Source organism: Diadema antillarum, unplaced genomic scaffold (genome assembly GCF_040938485.1).
Source record: "Diadema antillarum isolate AM-2024a unplaced genomic scaffold, OU_Dant_1.0 seq00000368_RagTag, whole genome shotgun sequence".
In the NCBI taxonomy this organism is placed as follows: domain Eukaryota; kingdom Metazoa; phylum Echinodermata; class Echinoidea; order Diadematoida; family Diadematidae; genus Diadema; species Diadema antillarum.
In genome coordinates this window covers 4,084,060-4,102,461 of record NW_027271369.1, presented here as the reverse complement: position 1 = coordinate 4,102,461, position 18,402 = coordinate 4,084,060, and the positions used below count along the sequence as shown (strand labels likewise).

General features: G+C 38.5%; 1 protein-coding gene across 1 annotated transcript; it reads left to right on the top strand.

Moving 5' to 3' along the window:
• Positions 1 to 3,640: 3,640 nt before the first annotated feature.
• On the top strand, positions 3,641 to 17,651 carry LOC139731308 (uncharacterized). The gene is made up of 5 exons (XM_071642196.1): positions 3,641 to 3,743; positions 4,916 to 4,965; positions 11,843 to 12,008; positions 14,459 to 14,584; positions 17,529 to 17,651. The coding sequence occupies exons 1-5, from the start codon at positions 3,710 to 3,712 to the stop codon at positions 17,582 to 17,584; spliced, it is 432 nt and encodes a 143-aa protein (XP_071498297.1). The 5' UTR covers positions 3,641 to 3,709; the 3' UTR covers positions 17,585 to 17,651.
• Positions 17,652 to 18,402: the final 751 nt, after the last annotated feature.

Sequence of the window (18,402 nt, the reverse complement as noted above, 5' to 3'; positions counted from 1 at the left end):
TACCTAAACCAAAAATTAGCAGTTTTGGACATTTAATTACAGATTTACAGCCATTTTTTCAAATTCATGCATAAATTAGCGGCATAATTAATTTATTAAAAATAAATTTGAATATTTGTGAAATAATTACCTATTCAGTTTTGTAGATTACCTTGTGAGTGACGCGCGTGCCAATTTTCCTTGCGATCACGCTGTCAACGGCCAGATATTGGGGGGGGGGGGGGCAATGAGCCCCCCCCCCCCCCCCAGTCATATGAGGCATCAAAATAGCCCAGTCTTTTTAGGGTTAAAGACACAGTCTGGATTATTCTCTAAAAACCTTCCAAACCGTGTTTAAAGACAGTTTATCAAAAACTTAAAGTGAATACATGTAGTTTCATATTCTTCTGTTTTTTAAGCCATGAGATATTTAGATTACTGAAACATGTAGCACACATCTATAGACGACGGGTGGAAACCATTGTGTAAAATGACAGACAGACAGATCGAAGAGAGGTTTACAGAGCTAATTCCACCCACATTGTTGACATAGCCAGATAAGTGTACATACCCTTAACGCTTTTCTTTTGATACACACACAGGTGCAGTGGTGAGTACATACACATTTCACAATTACCATCACTTCCTGGGTCTATCTTCGATCGTTTCTTTTATCTCTTAAGTCGGGGTGAGAAGACAAAAGAACATAATGCATGTAATTGTCAACACGTGAAAAGATTTCGGGGTAATCTAAATGGACTTCGACTTTGGCTTGACGTGTGTCATGGAAACGCTGTGGCAAGCTGTCAAATCAAAGGCACACATTAAATACCACGATAAAACTTGCGGCGGTGTCGATGTTGGGTTGTTTGGTTGCTTGATTATCCGTCATTGATCCATTCTTATGTGTGTTCATGTTCTAATTCATCCATTCATTCCTTCATTCCTTCATTCATTCATTCATTCATTCATTCATATATCACTGATCCATTTATTCATTATTTTGAATCAAATTATTCATTTATTAATTCAATTCATATGTTTTTTTGATTATAATATATTTCTTGCTTTCTATGTGTTTATCATAACTTTATATTCATTTATATGTTCCCATCCCCTTTAACCCCTTTTTATTTAAAAGATGAATTTGAATTTGTAACTCATTCCTATCCCTCCCGTTTTGGACAAAAATTAAGACTTCCCAAACCAGAACTGAATATTTGAAGAAATCATTTAAATGTAAATATGCCAAGGAATAATGACCTTCCCATGGATATCAAGATTTCCTCCAGTGTTCATATATTTAAATCTAAGATAAGTATGTTTAAGGTCACTGCCCCGTTAATCTAATTTTCTGTTTTTGTTGTTGATGAAAAAGAGTTATTACTGAATTATTTGAATTAGTACAGGTTATTATAAGTTATGAAGTATTATTTTCCCCTTCTCTTTCCCTTGTATGCTTTTCTTTTGTTATTTGCTTGTATCAGCTGTAATATGCGATGTTGTTGTTGTTGTTGTTTTCTTTCTCTCAATTTATGTATTTCAAATATCTCCATGTTTACAAGTTATGTATTTCACAATATCATATCGTATTTGTATAACTTCCATGTTCTGGACCCCATGGAAGACCAGCGATGCCATGTTGGCATCGCTGAATATGGGTCATCCAGCCGTTGTTGTTTTTATACGGAATATAAAATCAATCAAAATCCTTCCGTTTGTCCTTTTCATTCTTTTCAATCGTTACGTGCACGAAATCGTAGCTGCCAAAACTCGTGTCTCTTGTCAGCATATACTTCATTTGCTTTCGCTTTATTCAAAAGAAAAAAAAATCATTTTGAAAGGAAAATGTTTTCATTAAAAGTCTGTAATATCCATTTTGCATTTTCCAATATTCTTACCAACATATTAGAAAACAAACATGACAAAAAAGATATATCTTATTCATTTTAAAGTTTTTAAGTCATGTCATTTCACAAGTTTACAATGGCACATACGTAACATTTCTATTGCCATTTGGCACAGATATTCTACATGATAGTGTATATCAAATGCACACCCTCAGGGTCAGAGATCGCGGGGTTAATAAACTGTGCTAAAAATGACATGTTCCGCCATGATTTTCAAAGTCCCTTCATGTCACAGGGAAATAGTATCAAATCATAACTCCTTTGCATTATTTCTATAATTTTTGAGGTTATATCAAAACATTTAACACCCTATAGGTCTGAGTCGACTCCAGTAATTATCAAGAGACGGGTATAATACCAAAACAACGAAGCTGCAAACTGACACATAATGGATGTCAGCTAGGTTCTAAACCGCATCCGACCGTTTGATGATATTATAAAGCTCACAGTTATATAGATTTCATTAAATTGACTTTTGTAATCCATCACATCATAGAACACGAAAAAAAAAAACTCCTTGTACATGTATTTGTAACCCCGGTGATAGCAACACGCCGTTGCTAAGATCCCATTGTATCTTGATGCCTGCGTGCATACCGAATGAGTTTGCCAGCCAACTCCATTTGGCGAAAGCAGACACGCGAGTGAACAACTCGAGATGGAAAATGCATCCATTGTGCACAAATCTACTCCTATTACACCCGCCGCACACAGCAACGCAGCCTATTTGCCATCTGCGTTTAGGACTACATGCAGGAGGCCGTCACACTCTGTCTTGTGGCGCGGAATAGCCTGAACACTCCAGCTACAACAACTGTATATACCACGGCCTATAACACAAAAGCCTCATCTTCTCCCGTCGCTCGTGCTTCGCAGTGCATGGGATGGAAACCCTCAGGCCATATTTTAATTGCGATCTATTCTGCTGATGTTATCATTGTTGTGCTGTATTATCGCATTTTCTGCATTTCATTTGCATTGCTACTTCTCTGAACAGATTCCTACAATCGAAGCTGGCTGCTTTCGCACCGCCATCCACAACCTTTTTCGTCGTTGGCACATCAATGACCCTCGTACGTTGCGTCGTATATATACGTGAACTTGAAGTAGTGGTGCGGAAAGGTCGTAAATTTGGTGCGCATTATTCCTCATCTTGGATTCTCGCTACATCCTGCCGCCAAATTCGTGAACGGGTTTTCTTCTCGTGCGTGCGTCGAACTCTAAGCGACGGCTGTCATCCGCATTATATCTGTGTCATAACCTCTCTGCTCTCTCTGAAGAAGTTGATCAACCGCGATCATACACCATCCAGCATTTTCGTTATTCACAATAGTTTGATGTTGTAGCTGTTATTGTTATGTATGATACAAAGTACAAGGTGACCCGCTCTAGTTGATGAAACTGTATGTTGATCATACAGCTGGAAGGGTCTGTCTGAGTGATGTATATTTCTCTCTCGCAGCCTGTGTGATAAATATTCCAGCCGGAATGAATACAATCGTTTGAATTTCCTTTAAATATGCATGTAGGTTTGCTCGATACTGATCGATTCCGTCAGTGTCAGACGATTTCAGTCGGAAACAGCAAGGTTCGCTCCTTGGAAATATCAACCGTCGTCGTATAGGAGAAGAGCAATGCAAGGAGGGGAAATGTAAAGTATTATACAGAACCTGTATACTGTCCGCGTGCCATCTCCAGCAGTTATATACTCTCCCCGCATGAACGTGAGTTATTAAACGACGACAGATAGGATTTTGTCATCCGCAGGAAAAGCTTAACAAAGAACGTGAGAACAATTTTTGAAGACCAATACTATTGTGATGACGAGAATGGAACTGGACATTAACGAGGCAGGTAAGAGAATTAAAAGCAGATTCTGTTATCTAAACGACAGTCTCACTCTACGATAGATATCTCATCGATAGCATTGATAGGGATGTTCTTTTTTTTAATCAAGTTTGTCTCTAAGCATATTTGTGAATTCATTAACGCTTTAAAGCATTATTATGAGAAACTGTAAAAAGAAACTGGTCATCATTTTCCATGATTATTATGTAGTTATTCTATCTATATATGAAAATTTTGTTGTATTCATGAGGGGATTAGGCCAACATGCAAACTGTTTCAGTACTTGTGGTTCAGGCATTTGTTTTGTTTTTCAACCGCTGCAACATTGGCAGATTTCATCTTCCCTCTCGCATTCTTCCCACTGTTGCTTCGGTTTTCATCCCGGGCGCAATGATGACATGCATGGCGTCGCTTCACGACGCCGTGACACCTAAGACAGTGATAATGCACGTAATTGCTGATTAGTCCGCGGAGAGATTCCCTCCAAACCTGTCACGACACCTGGGGTGGGGTGGGGTGGGGGTGGGGGAGGGGGATGATGTGCCCGTGTATTCATCAACTCGGGTTTACCGCTCTAACAACGTGCCACGCATTCAAAAGGATCGTATAGTTTTGGTTGAGATGGGGATTCAGGTTTTAACTTTTTGTGAGGTAATTAGAAACCACTTACATGAAATATTAAAGAGCATACAATTTGTTCTAGAAATGGCTGAGATATCCAAAATAAAGAGGTCTTTGTAAAGGGTGGGTCCCATCTTTTATGAGGACCACTTTGTTTTACTTTTTTTATATCTCAGTCATTTCAAAACCAATTTTCATCACATAAATGTTTGATTCCTTTTAGAACTGTATTCTCTCCAATATTTTAAATTAGGGGTTCCAGTTATCTTGGAAAAAAAAGTTGAAATCTGAATCCCCATCTCAACCAAACCTATCATCCATTAATGATACCATCAAAGTTACAACTATTCTCACGTCAGTGACAAAGGCGTGTGATCATATTTTGATTATTGTGTTATGGCAATACTTTTTTCTGTTGTTTAATTATTGTCGTTGTTTGTTTGCTTGTTTTTTTTTTGTTTTGTTTTGTTTTGTTTTGTTTTGTTTTGTTTTGTTTTTAGCCTGAGAACTGAGAACCTCCCTCAGTCCCAATTCTCTATATCATTTCTCCATTCCAGCTTTCACAGGCGATCTGCGGGGCATCATCTTCGCACTGGATGAAGGCCAGGTATAACTCAGCTAATATTTCCCATGATTATTATGAGCTCGTAGTTGTTTCTTAATCAGTTTTAGTTTACGTAAACATGCATACTCTCGAAAAGGATTGCACGATATATATATTTTTTTATACGAGTGTATCATATACAGTAAATGTTCCCAACGACTAAAAGTTTGCTCGACATTGCAAACGCTTAACCCTAACTAGGCCGGAGGGGGTGGGGGGGGGGGGGGGGGGGGGGGGCTCGACGTTCCGCGCGATGTATCGCTATCGCGAAAAGCTATCGCCGCAACGTTTCATGACTTTTTCTTTTGAGTCTCCCGCATCTTTTTGACACCAAATTTGCGATGCCCGGGCACGTGGTTCCGAAGTTGCGCATAAATATGTACGTGCATGTCAGACCAAAAATTGCTCAAAAACGTGAATTCGTGTGCAATTTCAAAGCAAATGTGCTTACAGGCAAATTTCATAAAAGCATGATTATTTTTGGGTTTTATTGATAAAAATCAATTAATAGCATAATTTCTTGTTCGGAACAATGTCGCGGACAAATTTCATCGAAAAAACAATGAAAAACATAAAGTGAAAAAAACAAAGAAATACATAAGAAATTCAAAAAACAATAAAATACGTTGGAAATTTTTTGTGATGGCACAATTTTTTCTCTTACATTTGTTAAGGACACTAAAAAGAACATTTACACATAAATGTGCTTGTTTTGAGCTTTGTTTTGTGATTTATACCAAATTGTCTGATTCCATGCATCATTATGTATAAATTAGCATAATTTAGCACAAATGACAATTTTTTTTTTTAATGATTAACTACATGGTACTTTAGATTACGTCATAGGCAATGTGTGTGCTAATATTCGTATTCTGTATTTGTACAGGATCGCATTTTCGGGCTCATACTGATACTTTATTTCATGAGCTAAAACCATTGAAGGTTTTGATTTGAATATTATTCAAGTAGCAGTAAGTATGTTCAAATATACATCATCAACTTCCATCATCGTTTGATAACATGTTTAGGTTCAATACTTCTGTCCATTCGTACCCTACTCGTATATGTAGAATTTCCACCTTTTGAATCCAAATTATTAGTGACACACAAATCTATAAGACATTCGGGGTCCGGATATTTGGAATAATCTCCCGGATAATATAAAGTCTTGTTCAAGTATTTATTCTTTGAAAGCTTCACTTAAACGATATTTGATACAATTATATTCTCCAAACCAATTGAGCTAACAATATTTATAGTATAGATGTCATCTTATTGTCAATCTCAATTTTCTTCCTACAACTGCATCTTGCACTCTCACCTGCAACTGCACTGCACTCACCTGATCACCTTCCTCCAAGAGAGTTATGTCGTTGGATAGTCATTTATGAGGCCTCCATCCATTTCAAGCTTAATCGCTTATGATGGTGGTCTCCTGCATTCAATTATCTCTGTTGTTTACTGAAAAATACTGTATATTTTATTTTATGTTTCTGTGTATCTACATTGCTCAATGCAATCACCTATGTGAATCTATTTATGTACTGTTATCGATTTATTTCACTGCACTTGTTTATTCTTTGTCTTTGTACTTTTTGAAGTTTGCATTCAAATTGCATCTGATTGACTGCAGAAATAAAAGCAAACAAACAAACAAACAAATTCGTCGCGATTGCGCGGTCGGCGGCCGGCCGAGATCTGGGGGGGGGGGGGGCCTGGGAGCCCCCCCCCCCCCCCCCCCCCCCGCTCTATCATATACCTAAATAGCCCGGCCTAGTTAGGGTTACCGACAAACTGAAATGCATTATGACGACGAACATATGAAATTTATAGCTCTTTACTTGTACTGTTACTTTTTTTTTTGGGGGGGGGGGGGGGGGAGGGGGGAGTGATTGTATAGTAATTTGGCCACCTATACCATGTCTAAAACATTATATAAATACGTGTATACGGCTTTTCCTGATTACCCCTTCGTCTACTCTCTGACACAAACAAAACACATGTACAGAGCAGTTTTATTTGTTTCTGTATGTATCTTGCTATATACTGTGCCTTGATACGTCAAGCGTAATTGCTTCATACTGACATGTTAAGCAAATGGAGGATGTGGTTCATTTTTTTAAAGATTTTGTCATCGAAACTGAAATTTAGGGTGATTAAAAAATGGCTTAGATCTCGACGATTCGTCATCAGTGCGACAGTCAAGACAGTGTTCATGCTCGAGTGATTGAAGCGTCTCCGCTTTGTTGCCCAGGTGACGGGCGCGCGTATGATCTAATATCAAGAGCAGGCCCCTGGAGCAACTTTTTTTCACAGGGGTGCTGAACCCCTGACCCACCCGTTCGGTTGCCAGACCATATGAGCAGCATTTCAGTATGGGGGGGGGGGGGGGGGTGCATAGGCCATATTAGCACTGTCGACCCTTTTTTTTTGGGGGGGGGGTGGAGGGGACAGTGGGAGGTTAAGGGAGGGATAGAGACATTGAAGCGAGGGCGAAAAAGCCCTCTGCCACACAAAGAAACTTTTGCATTTTTAGTGAAATTCAACAATCTTGTAAACACTTTATGTGGTAAATGTTGACATTCTCCAATCAAAACAGAAAGAAAACTATGTTCATGGATGAAATGTTCTTGAATATGGTATCTGTTATCTCTTGATCCGTGTGTGAGTCTTCACTTTGTATAAGTCCATAGAAGGGGACCTAAAGGGGGAGGGTATCCCCCTCCCACTCGAGGGAGATTTTGAATTTTCAGACCTGAAATTCAGCGTTCTGGTGCTCACTTTTTGGTGAAATTTTTAAAGAAGTATGAAAAATAAATTTTCACAGAAATCAGAATGACCATTATCGGGGTATAATAATCAGGTATTGTTCCGCGTGTGGGTCATCACTGTTCAATAATTGTATTGAAGTTGATGAGGTGGGGATGGATGCATGGGTAGCCCCCTCCAACACGATGGAGCTTTTGCATTTTTAGACTTGAAATACAATGTACAAAGATCTGATGCAAACTCTTGGTGGAATATCCCAAAATTTTTGTCAGAGAAGTGTGTGTGGGTCTTTTCACTTTGTATAAGTCCATAGAAGGGGACCTAAAGGGGGAGGGTGTATCCCCCTCCCACTCGATGGAGATTTGAATTTTCAGACCTGAAATTCAGCGTCCTGGAGTACACTTTTGGTGAAATTTTTAAAGAAGTATGAAAAATAAATAATCACAGAAATGTGAATGACCATTAAATCGGGGTATATAGTCAGCTCTTGATCCGCGTGGGCGTCATCACTGTGTAATAAATATATGGCAGTTGATGATGCAGGTGTGGGAGGGGTAGCCCCCTCCCACACAACGGAGCTTTTGCATTTTTAGAATTGAAATACAATAATATACAACGATCTGATGCACACTCTTGGTGGAATATCCTGAAATTTGTATCCGACGATAGTAAGTCATCTATGGAGGGAGACCAAGCGAGGGAAGGATGTGATGGGAGGATGTATCCCCCTCCTACATGAGAGAGCTTTTGCATCTTTATGATTGCAATTCAAAGATCTGGAATTTCTGTCGCACACTTCTGGTGGAATATGTAAATATCTAACATAGCCATAATCAATGCATGTGGTGGAGGCTAATATACAGTAGCATATGGGGAGGGTTTTGGAAGGGGGTGTCCCTTACCTCTCCTGTTCGAGAGAGCCTTCGTATTTTGAGGATTGAAATGAAAATATATTGTTTATACTCAGTTATAGTAATTTATGATGGAATATTTGAAAAAAAAAAAAAACGTCAAATAAAGAAGCATAAAGCTACTAAATGTAGTGGGGGAATAAAAGTAAACTGAAAGAGGACATCCCCTTCCGAAATTAAGGAACTTTTGGTGACAGATCTGGTGCGCACTTTTTGATGAAATATTCCGAAAGTGTCAATCTCATAAGTCCATACTAAGTGTATGGAAGTTGGCCTAACGGGGTAGGGTGTGGGAGGGGGTATCCCTCCCACGCTAGGGACATTTTCCATTTTCAGAACTTAAATTAAACAATATGGTGCACTTTTGGTGAAATGTCTGGACAGTTAGCAAGATCGTGGGGATTTTCTTTTTCTTTTTCTTTTTTTTTTTGAGGGGGGGGGGGGGGGGGTGAGGGAAGGGGGATGGAGAGGGTGAGGGTAAAGTGATGTGTTTGCAGAGCCCCCAGCCAATATTTTTATTCCAGGATTGATGCCATTTAATACGAGGAAACTGTGGCATTTTTGGAATTCATGTGTCATTATCTCGTAAACAAATTTTTGATGGAATTTGGGAAATTATCAATACCCGAAGTGTACTGCTACAAAGTCTAGGGAGGGGAGCTAAGCGGGGAAATGGTTAAGGCCTAAATGAAAGGAGGACACTATTCCGGAAAGGAGGATATTTCCCACACGAGGGAACTTTTGCATTTTTTGAACTGAAATGACAGATCTTTTTATGACTTTGATGAAATAATCATTCGGAAATATGTCAATCTAAAGATATGTACTAAATCCATGGGAAAGGATAAAAGGGGGAGGGCTATCCCCCTCCCACGCGAGAGAGATATTGTATTTTCAGAATTAAACTGCAACAATTCCATGCATAGTTTTGGTAAAATATTTGGACAGTTTTCCATTAAAAAGCATGAAAATCTCTGACATCCCGAAAATTATGGGGGGGGGTAATATTATGGGAACTGCCCCTTACCCCTGCATACGAGGGAGCTTTTGAATACTCTAGAATAGACAGGAAAATATCGTGGGAAGGGGTATTTCCCTCTAAGACGACGGAGATTTCGCATTTTCAGAATCGACTGGTGCACACTGTGGGTAAAAGATTGGGACAGTTTCAAAAAAAAAAAAATCCACATCTTGGAAATTTTTGCTCCCTCGCCCCCTTGAGGGGGTACCCTCCCCCTAAAATGAAGGAACTTCTGCATTTTTTAATTGAAATTCAGCAATCTAGTGAGCCCTTCAGGTAGCATATTTGAAAAAAAAATCAACAAAAAAGTAAGAAAAGTAAATATCCAGGGACAATGGGAATGCTTAAATAGTACTGTTTGTGCTTATACTCCGTGTGGGAGGGGACACGCCTCCCACGCTATGGAGATTTTGCATTTTCAGAAATGAAATTCAGTGATTTGATGCACACTTTGGGTGGGATATTTGGACAGTTTTCTATAAAAAAGAAAAAAAAATTTCCCTGTAAAAAAGATAAAAGTTGGGGGTGCAGAAGCACCCCCAACTTTTATTTTTCATAGGGGTGCTACGCCCCCCTGCTCCAAAAAGTCAGGGGTGCTGCAGCACCCCCAGCACCCCCAGCTCCCAGGGGCTTGTCCAAGAGGCTGACATAAATTGAGAATATCAAACAGAAAGCAAACCCCCAAACCAAGCATGAATTATCCGTTTTGGGTATGAAGCAGGGGAAAAGGGGGGGGGGGGGGGTGGGGCGAATGAGGAGCATGTACACATAGTCAGAGCAATGTATGTGAGGTTAGCACGAAATAATAATCTAGTACGGTTGTGAATCCTTGTGATTCTTGTCGACTCCCGTTATAACGAGATCCTCGGGACCGGCAGTTTTCTTTCGTTATATCGAAATTTTGTTGTAACCGAACAAATAAACAATAAAAATATATAGAGTGGATAATGTTGCGGCCTGAATTCTTACTTCGTTGCAACCGGAATTTCGTTATAACCGTGTTCGTTATAACGGAAGTGCACTGTAGCTTCAGGTGAAGTGCGTGTATCATATGACTCCATTGTTTCAGTTGGCGTCGAGTAAATCAAACCGATTATGAAAAGGTCTCTTCAGAATTGGACGTGAAAATAGAAAGTTATAGAATATGCAAAATGACAAAATGTTTCTACAAAATATTGATATCATTCGAAGCCGACCATATGTGGGAATTGTCACTGTTGTCACTTTCCAACTTTCTCATTTCGCTTTGTTAAAAAGAATTTTATAAATATCATATAAATATGTTAGGTCGATGAATTGTCAATTTCAATCGCCATAATCCGAAAATCATAATTACACCTTTACAATATCATAGTTTTTATTTTGAAAGATGGGAAAAAAGACATGATATCTTACGAAGGTCTAGAGTGATTTTTGAGGAGATCACACCACAAACCCTTTTCAAATCTTCATGCAATATCCCTGCATGTGATTATGACAAAAAAAAAATGTTTCGTTCATCATCTCTTGGCTCTTGCATATGACTGTGTGATGGTGGCATTAGATATACCTAATTGGAACTACGTTGTGTAGCACACCGCACGGAGAGATCTTAAACGCAGCGAATTCGGCGATACAGTGTATTTGATAGCTAATTTCTGAATCTATGAACCGTATCCAAATTCTTACATGTGATGCTTACAGCATATAGATACGGTCTCCATGCTTACAGCAACGGGTGACTTTTGCTTCACTTGCCTGACGTTCCTTAGTCTTCAGGTCTTAAAAGGCATTATTTGGCATTTTTGCAGATGAAACAAAACCCCAGCTTTAGTGCTTCAAAATAGTTCTATAAGATTTGAATTAGGGATAGAAACAACCTTTCCAATGTAATATTTTAATCAGTATAATAAATGTCAAACATGTTTAAATATAGAAAATTTGAACAATAGTTATACTTTTATAGAAAAAAAAAACTTCTATAGTAATTTTATGGTTTATTGAGAAAAATTGTGATATCTCCTTATAATTTAGGCTTTATTGCGAAATTTTATATCACTATGTCAGGATGTTTTGTGATACATCTGGCCTACACATATGCATCAAATTTGACATCTCAAACCTTTTTTAAAAAAAAATCAGTGCTCCCAATTGTAAACAATACCTTTAACAATCATCAAACGTCATCTTTGTACCCCAGGATCCGCAAGCCAAGGACCACACCGGTACGACACCCTTGCACAAGGCGGCGGCCAACGGGCACGTCGAATGCTTGCAGCTTCTTGCCGAGAGAGGGGGTGATATCAACCAGCCTGATATAACAGGATCGACGTCACTCCATGCTGCTGCTCGGAACGGACATATCAGTTAGTATCAAAGTGCATTACTTTTCTCCTTTTCTACTTCCTGTTTCCGCTTTGGGTCTATCTGTTCTCATTTTGGTTCATGAATATGTTACCTCTGAAAATTAGATTTGAACAAAAATTATACAGTAATGAAGGGAGAAAGAGTTTCCGATTTGTTACTGTGTTAAACACCCTCACAGTAAGCAAATTAAGAAAGGGTGCGATTCTGCCGCAAGCAGGAACATTTTGTGAATAATATTCAATCAACGCAACTTTTGATTTCACAGCCATGTTTTTTTTTTTTTTAACAGTTTTGCTTTTTTGTTTTGCTATTGATACTCTTACTTTTTCATGAAAATTACTCAAAACGATCTTAGTATTGACGAAGGCTTCTTTGCCGCTGTGAACGCACATTAGACGTTTTGTGTTATCTATGGTATGGCAGGGAGGGGTGTAAACTGCTTGAGACTGAGGACCTAATGTAGTAGTTAATCGTAGTTCTTCTAATAGTATAGTGTGACGGGTGCTGTGAAATGTTTCGATAGTTCGATCAGTTCAAGGACACCGAAAGACACGTAGGTTACGTGAATTGTAATTATAGGATTTTGTTCATTTCGCTCAGCCATTGTTTACATGAGTGTCTGACAAGTTCACGGACTGCATGCTCTGTGCCTGATCCGTATCCTACTAGTATATCGAGTGCCTCCAATGACGTAATAGAAAGAACAGTCACAGCATGCGCCGTGAAGGCAAATGGCGCCACCTATTGGTCATGCTGCACATTGTCTGCAATGCGTGAGCAGGTTGCCAATGCAAGTCGAGATTTTTGAAGGAGGGACCTGACACAAAAATATATATATATAAAAAAAGATAGCCAGCCAGAATAACAGGACAGTTGTCACGCGATTTGCTATAGCAGCGACGCACAACAAAGATAATAGGCCTACGCAAATGTCAGAGTCGGGATAACTAATGCCCTTTTTTCATGAGTATATTCGACCTTACAGCGCACTTCCCCTTATTAATTTGTATCACTCCCTTGAGTGAACGTCTCGTTGAGCTGGTGCCAACAAAAAGTACACCATACCAAACAACTCATGTTCGTTTTGCAGGTGCATACAGGACATTGTAACAATGAAACAGCAAAACCAATTCCCCTCCCTTGCCCAGTAAAATGTCAATAGTACCATCAGATATCACACGCAACGAGCTTGTCTGTAACTACGGTGACTGTAATACTAGTAGTTTTAGAAATGATGACACTACAACTGCCTCAACTTACCAATACCGATGAAGAAAATGGTGATGATATTAGTGAAAATGAAAATACTGATACTCCTACCTATACTAGTTCCTACTTCTTCTACTTCTGCTTCTACTACTTGTACTATACTACTGCTACTACTACTACTACTACTACCACTACCACTACTACTACTACTACTACTACTACTACTACTACTACTACTTCTATCATTACTACGTACTTCTACTATTACCACTACCATACTATATTACACTCTAAATTCGTTGGATTAAAAAGTAATCTAATAGACCATGAGGAGGGACAAATCCAGATAAGATGATTAATTTCAAATCTAATGGATTTAATTTCTTAATCAATTAGACTAAAAATTGTAATCTTATGTGGATTTGTCCCTTCTCATGTTCTTATTAGATTACTTCTTAATCCAACGATTTTAGAGTGTACTACTACAACTAGTTCTACTACTGCTACTTCTACTACTACTACTTCTATTATTACTACTACTAGACCCTACATACTGTGGCATTTGTTCAGTTTTCGCCTTTAGAAAGTTTACGCGGGAAGAGGAGAAAACAATGCTTAACTTATGTTCAGCCCATTAATCAATTTACTTCAGCAAGGAAGAGAAGACTTTATGTCACAATAAGAAAAAAGGCATGAAAAAACGAGGAAATGGGAGTCGGAGGGAGAAAAAAAAGAAACAATCTGGGAGCAGGAAAAGGAAAGAAAGGAAAATGAAAAAGAAAGGAAATGAAAGGAAAAGAAGAGGAAAGAAAAGGGGTGGACAGGTAAGAAGGACGTGGGAGCCAAGGTTTGCTTTTACAAACATCTTTAGAGACATTTTCGCACCAGTGGACTGCGTCGGTACGGAATCTCATGGATTGTTCTCTAGGATAAAGGTTACAGTTGTGTGGAAGCTGATTGGTCATCGTCAGGTTTGAATGAACCGCACGAGGGCGTGCGACGAAGGCCGTTGTCCCCATGTGGGTGCAGTTGACCAACGTCTGTCTTGGAACCTTCCGATTTAATTTTCTTGCATTTTCAGTTCTGTTTCCTTTCGTTATTTTACGCCATGACGCACAGAATGTTTTCACAATAACAAGAAAGAGAGAGAGAGAGAGAGAGAGAGAAACCAAAACCGGAGAAAATCTAATGTTTTAATCGTCTTTCCATGTCTGTCTGGGTTTTGATATTGATACTCCAGAAGCGGTCAAGTGGCTGGTGAATAACGGGTCGGACATCAGGGCCAGGTCTCGGAAGGGGAACACGGCGGAGGATGTGGCCAAGGCGCACGGACAGTTCGAGGTCTCCGGATTCCTGCGAGAGTGGGGTGAGGGAGGAGGAACAAGAGTCAAATATCGCTGCGTCATCACCGAGCATTTAACCCATCAAGCCCCAAAAGCCTCATTTTTGTGGTTTTATGCTTTAAAAAAAATCTTATACTGTATTTTTGTAATATCAGTTGTTAGGGTTTCATGAGGTAGAGTACAAATTTTCTCTTTCATTTTAGGTGTTTGCTCATGCTTGGTTACTTCCTTTTGGTTGCAGAATTTTCAAAAGTGTCTTTATTCCTTGGATCTGCAAGCGATTTTTAAATCGGCAACAGATTGTGTGAATGATTAAAGATCATACTTCTTTCTTAAATTGGCAACTATTTGCAGTTTAAACGAATTTAACCTGTCCCATCTAATCTTTCTGTAATGTAGGATACATGGTAAAATCCAGAGTTGCCAATTCAGTGAAGGCAATACTTTCTTCAGCGAAATCCCTTGGACTTCATGGTTTAAAGGGATGGTAAAGTGTTGGTTGAGGTGGGAGATTCAGATTTTTTACCTTTTAGCGAGATAATTATAAACTTGAGGTGTGAGTTTTCTTCAATTTGTCCCTCTCTACAAATGAAACTGTAAGATCGCAGTTAAAATTATTGATCAGCGGTTGCGATCTTACAATTTCATTTGTAGAGGGAGACTAATTGAAGAAAACGCACACCTCAGCCTCCACCCCTCTGGTTCATAATGTTTTGCTTTCAATTAGGAACTTCTTATGACATTATGAAAGAGCATACAATTCTAAGAAAATTTCAAATATTATTTGATGAAAACTGGTTTTGAGATGGCTGAGATATGAAAAAAGTAAAACAGAGTAGTCCTAATAAAAGGTGGGTCCAACCTTCTATCAGGACCTCTTTGCTTTTTGATATCTCAGCCATTTCAAAACCAATTTTTATTAAACAAATTTTGAATTCCTCTTAGAATAATTGTATGTTCTTTCATGATTATGTCGTAAGAGGTTTCTAATTATCTCGCAAAAAGTTAAAATCTTAATCCCCACCTCAACCAAAACTATATATACCATCCCTTCAATGTACATCAAAGTGTTGATTGATAAAGTGGAATGTTGTTATTGTAATATAGTATACTCCATAATAACACTACGCTCACTGCAGTGAACTGAACACGGATGTGAACAACCATCCACCTTAGCGGCATGCACAGTGGTTAACAAAATTATTGAAATGAGTTATCTGAATTATTTTGATCAACTTAGTCATTCTTATAAGTAATATCTGTGACAAGGAAAGAGACTTTGAGAAGACCCTATAAGTATTGTTTTGTCTCTTCCAAAACTTTCTAAGTTTACTTTACTTTCGACGATAGTTTTGAAATGATTTTGATGGACGTATGTCTAGATTCGGAATGTCTAAAACTCGCGTGACGATGGGTAATGCAGGAAATGTTCTGACATAAGCTGACCTTGGTATTTTTTTTCTGTATCGTTACATCGTTGCTCGTTGCCACCAAATATTGGTGTAAAGCAAACAAACTCCAACAAGTTTAAGAAAAAGTCGTCAGAAATCTTTATCCTGTATCACTTGCATTTTTGTTTCTTCTTCTGCTCTTTTTTTCTACTTTTTTTCTTTTTTCCCTACTTAACACAGCATCTACTAACAGTACCTGTTACCTTCCATCTCTTTTATTCCGAGCAAACCAACTTTTTTTTTGTCGTCATCAGCTTTTGATACTCTTGTTAATATTTGCACTCTTTGATCGCCATTCGTGACATCTTTGCTATGCTTTGCTATGAAATATTAATTGTATACTTCCGCCCCGAACAGAGGCAGGATGTCATCAATATTCAGCTTAAGTCATTTTTCCATCCATAAAATCCAGGAGGTAAAAGTCCCAAGCACGATGTGTTATTTTGTGCAGTGGATAGAAATGAATTGGAGAAAATATTTTCTCTGTGCAGAGATAGCCAGAGGTCAATCTTTGGTCAGTGATCAAGATCAATGAGCTTCATCAGAATGTGAATGAAAAGCGATATTCGTCTGGTGTTGTTTGGTGTCGGTTTCGTTCTTTTTTAGAAACACGCTCTCTCCTTCTTCCGCTAAATAGTTAACCTTTCTGCTGTTCTATTTCTTCCTTTCTTTCTTTCTGTTGTTCTATCTATCGAAATGCAGAGTAAAACGAAAATAAGTTCAATCAATTGATCAATACATTAACCAATCTATCAATCAATCAATCAATCATTTATTTATTTATCCATTCATTCATTTGATCAATTAGTTAGTCATCAATCAGTCAATCAATCAGTCAGTCAATCATTCGATTAATCAATCAATCAATTCGTCGATCAATCAATCAATCAATTATTTATCCATTCATTCATTTGATCAATAATTAGTTAGTCATCAATTAGTCAATCAATCAGTCAGTCAGTCAATCATTCTATCAATCAGTCAATTCATCGATCAATCATTCAATCAATTAATCAGTCAATCAATCGATCAACCAGCCAATCAATCTTCATCTTGCTTCTCGTCTTCTGCTTCGTAATTCTCTTCCTACCCCTCGTCTCCTTCCCGTGTTTCATGATTCGGTATCAGGATTAGTAGACATACGGAGAGACACAGATTAGTGGTCTGCAAATAACGCCCCCATTGTTCCTCCGTCTTGCTTTAAGAGAAACAATCGCAATGTGTGCTACACAGGCGCCTCCTAAATATTATCTCATAATTTTTCCTGTTTGTTGTCCTTTTTCAGCTATATAAATGTATATTTATATATCACCTCAGAGTCTGTCATGATGTCATGCCACACCAATAAACCATCATACGTCCTTGTATCTATTTGTCCATCAAGTGTGGCTGTCTGGTTGCAGTGACACACATATATTTCCTTATTTTTTTCATCGGTGATGATTTCATTCATTTCATTTTGTTTAGGTCTTGACTTGATTCTCAGTGTTCTCCCTCTCTATCTCTCTCTCAACAGGCCGTGAAAAATTCGACTGGGAAATCGACAGCGGAACGTTTGCCGGTAGATCCTGAGATCTAACAAATTGGATCGTCTGCGCAATTATTGTCTGATGAACTTCTGACGGGGTAAAAAAAAAAGTAGGAGAAGAAAAAACCCAGAAAAACAGGCGTTGGCGATGAACCAAATATCAATCAGTCACACCTTGATTGTCCTTAACTTGCCTGAGAATGTGCGAACGATACTTATCTCGTGAACAATAGCGAGGGGGGACTCATCCCTCACACTCAGAACAAATGGGAACTTCGGATGGTCAGTGAACTGTGCGAGTCGCCACCTCGCTCGCGGAGTCAACCTCCTGTCGCACATGCGGTGTAAACTCCTTTCTTTTTGTCCATTTTTTTTTCTTTGCGTGAGTGGTAATACTTAGTTTGCTCGACTCTTGTTTTCATAGTTCCAACCGTACCTTGCCTTGTCATTTCAACTTTTTTTTTGACGCGTTTATCTGTCATCATAACACCCAATTTCTCTTTAACTTTAACAGAAAGTTGTCATTTTTGTTTGACTTTTTTTTTTCTCCACCACCTGTTAACTTTGCCAAGTAAATTCGCTTCTGGTAATTATGGACCGGAAAGGTGAAAGCGAGGTCTCGCAATTCCAAACAAAGTTTGACAGGGAAAAGTGAAAATGGTTACATGCATATCAGAATTCTACGTATACCTGAAAATCCGTGTGGTATTCATTCCTTATTACCGCATGATCTTTCAAAGGACTGTACTTTATGTGTACATTATGTCCTTTTATATATATATATATATATATATATATATATATATATATATATATATATATATATATTGTCTTTCTACTCTTAAGTAGACCCTTTATCCTA

Coding starts and splice junctions, on each gene's coding strand:
- LOC139731308 (XM_071642196.1), top strand. CDS start 3,710: ATGACGAGAATGGAACTGGACATTAACGAGGCAG. Junction 12,009..14,458: donor TGCTCGGAACGGACATATCA/GTTAGTATCAAA, acceptor TTGATACTCCAG/AAGCGGTCAAGTGGCTGGTG. Junction 14,585..17,528: donor CGGATTCCTGCGAGAGTGGG/GTGAGGGAGGAG, acceptor CTCTCTCAACAG/GCCGTGAAAAATTCGACTGG.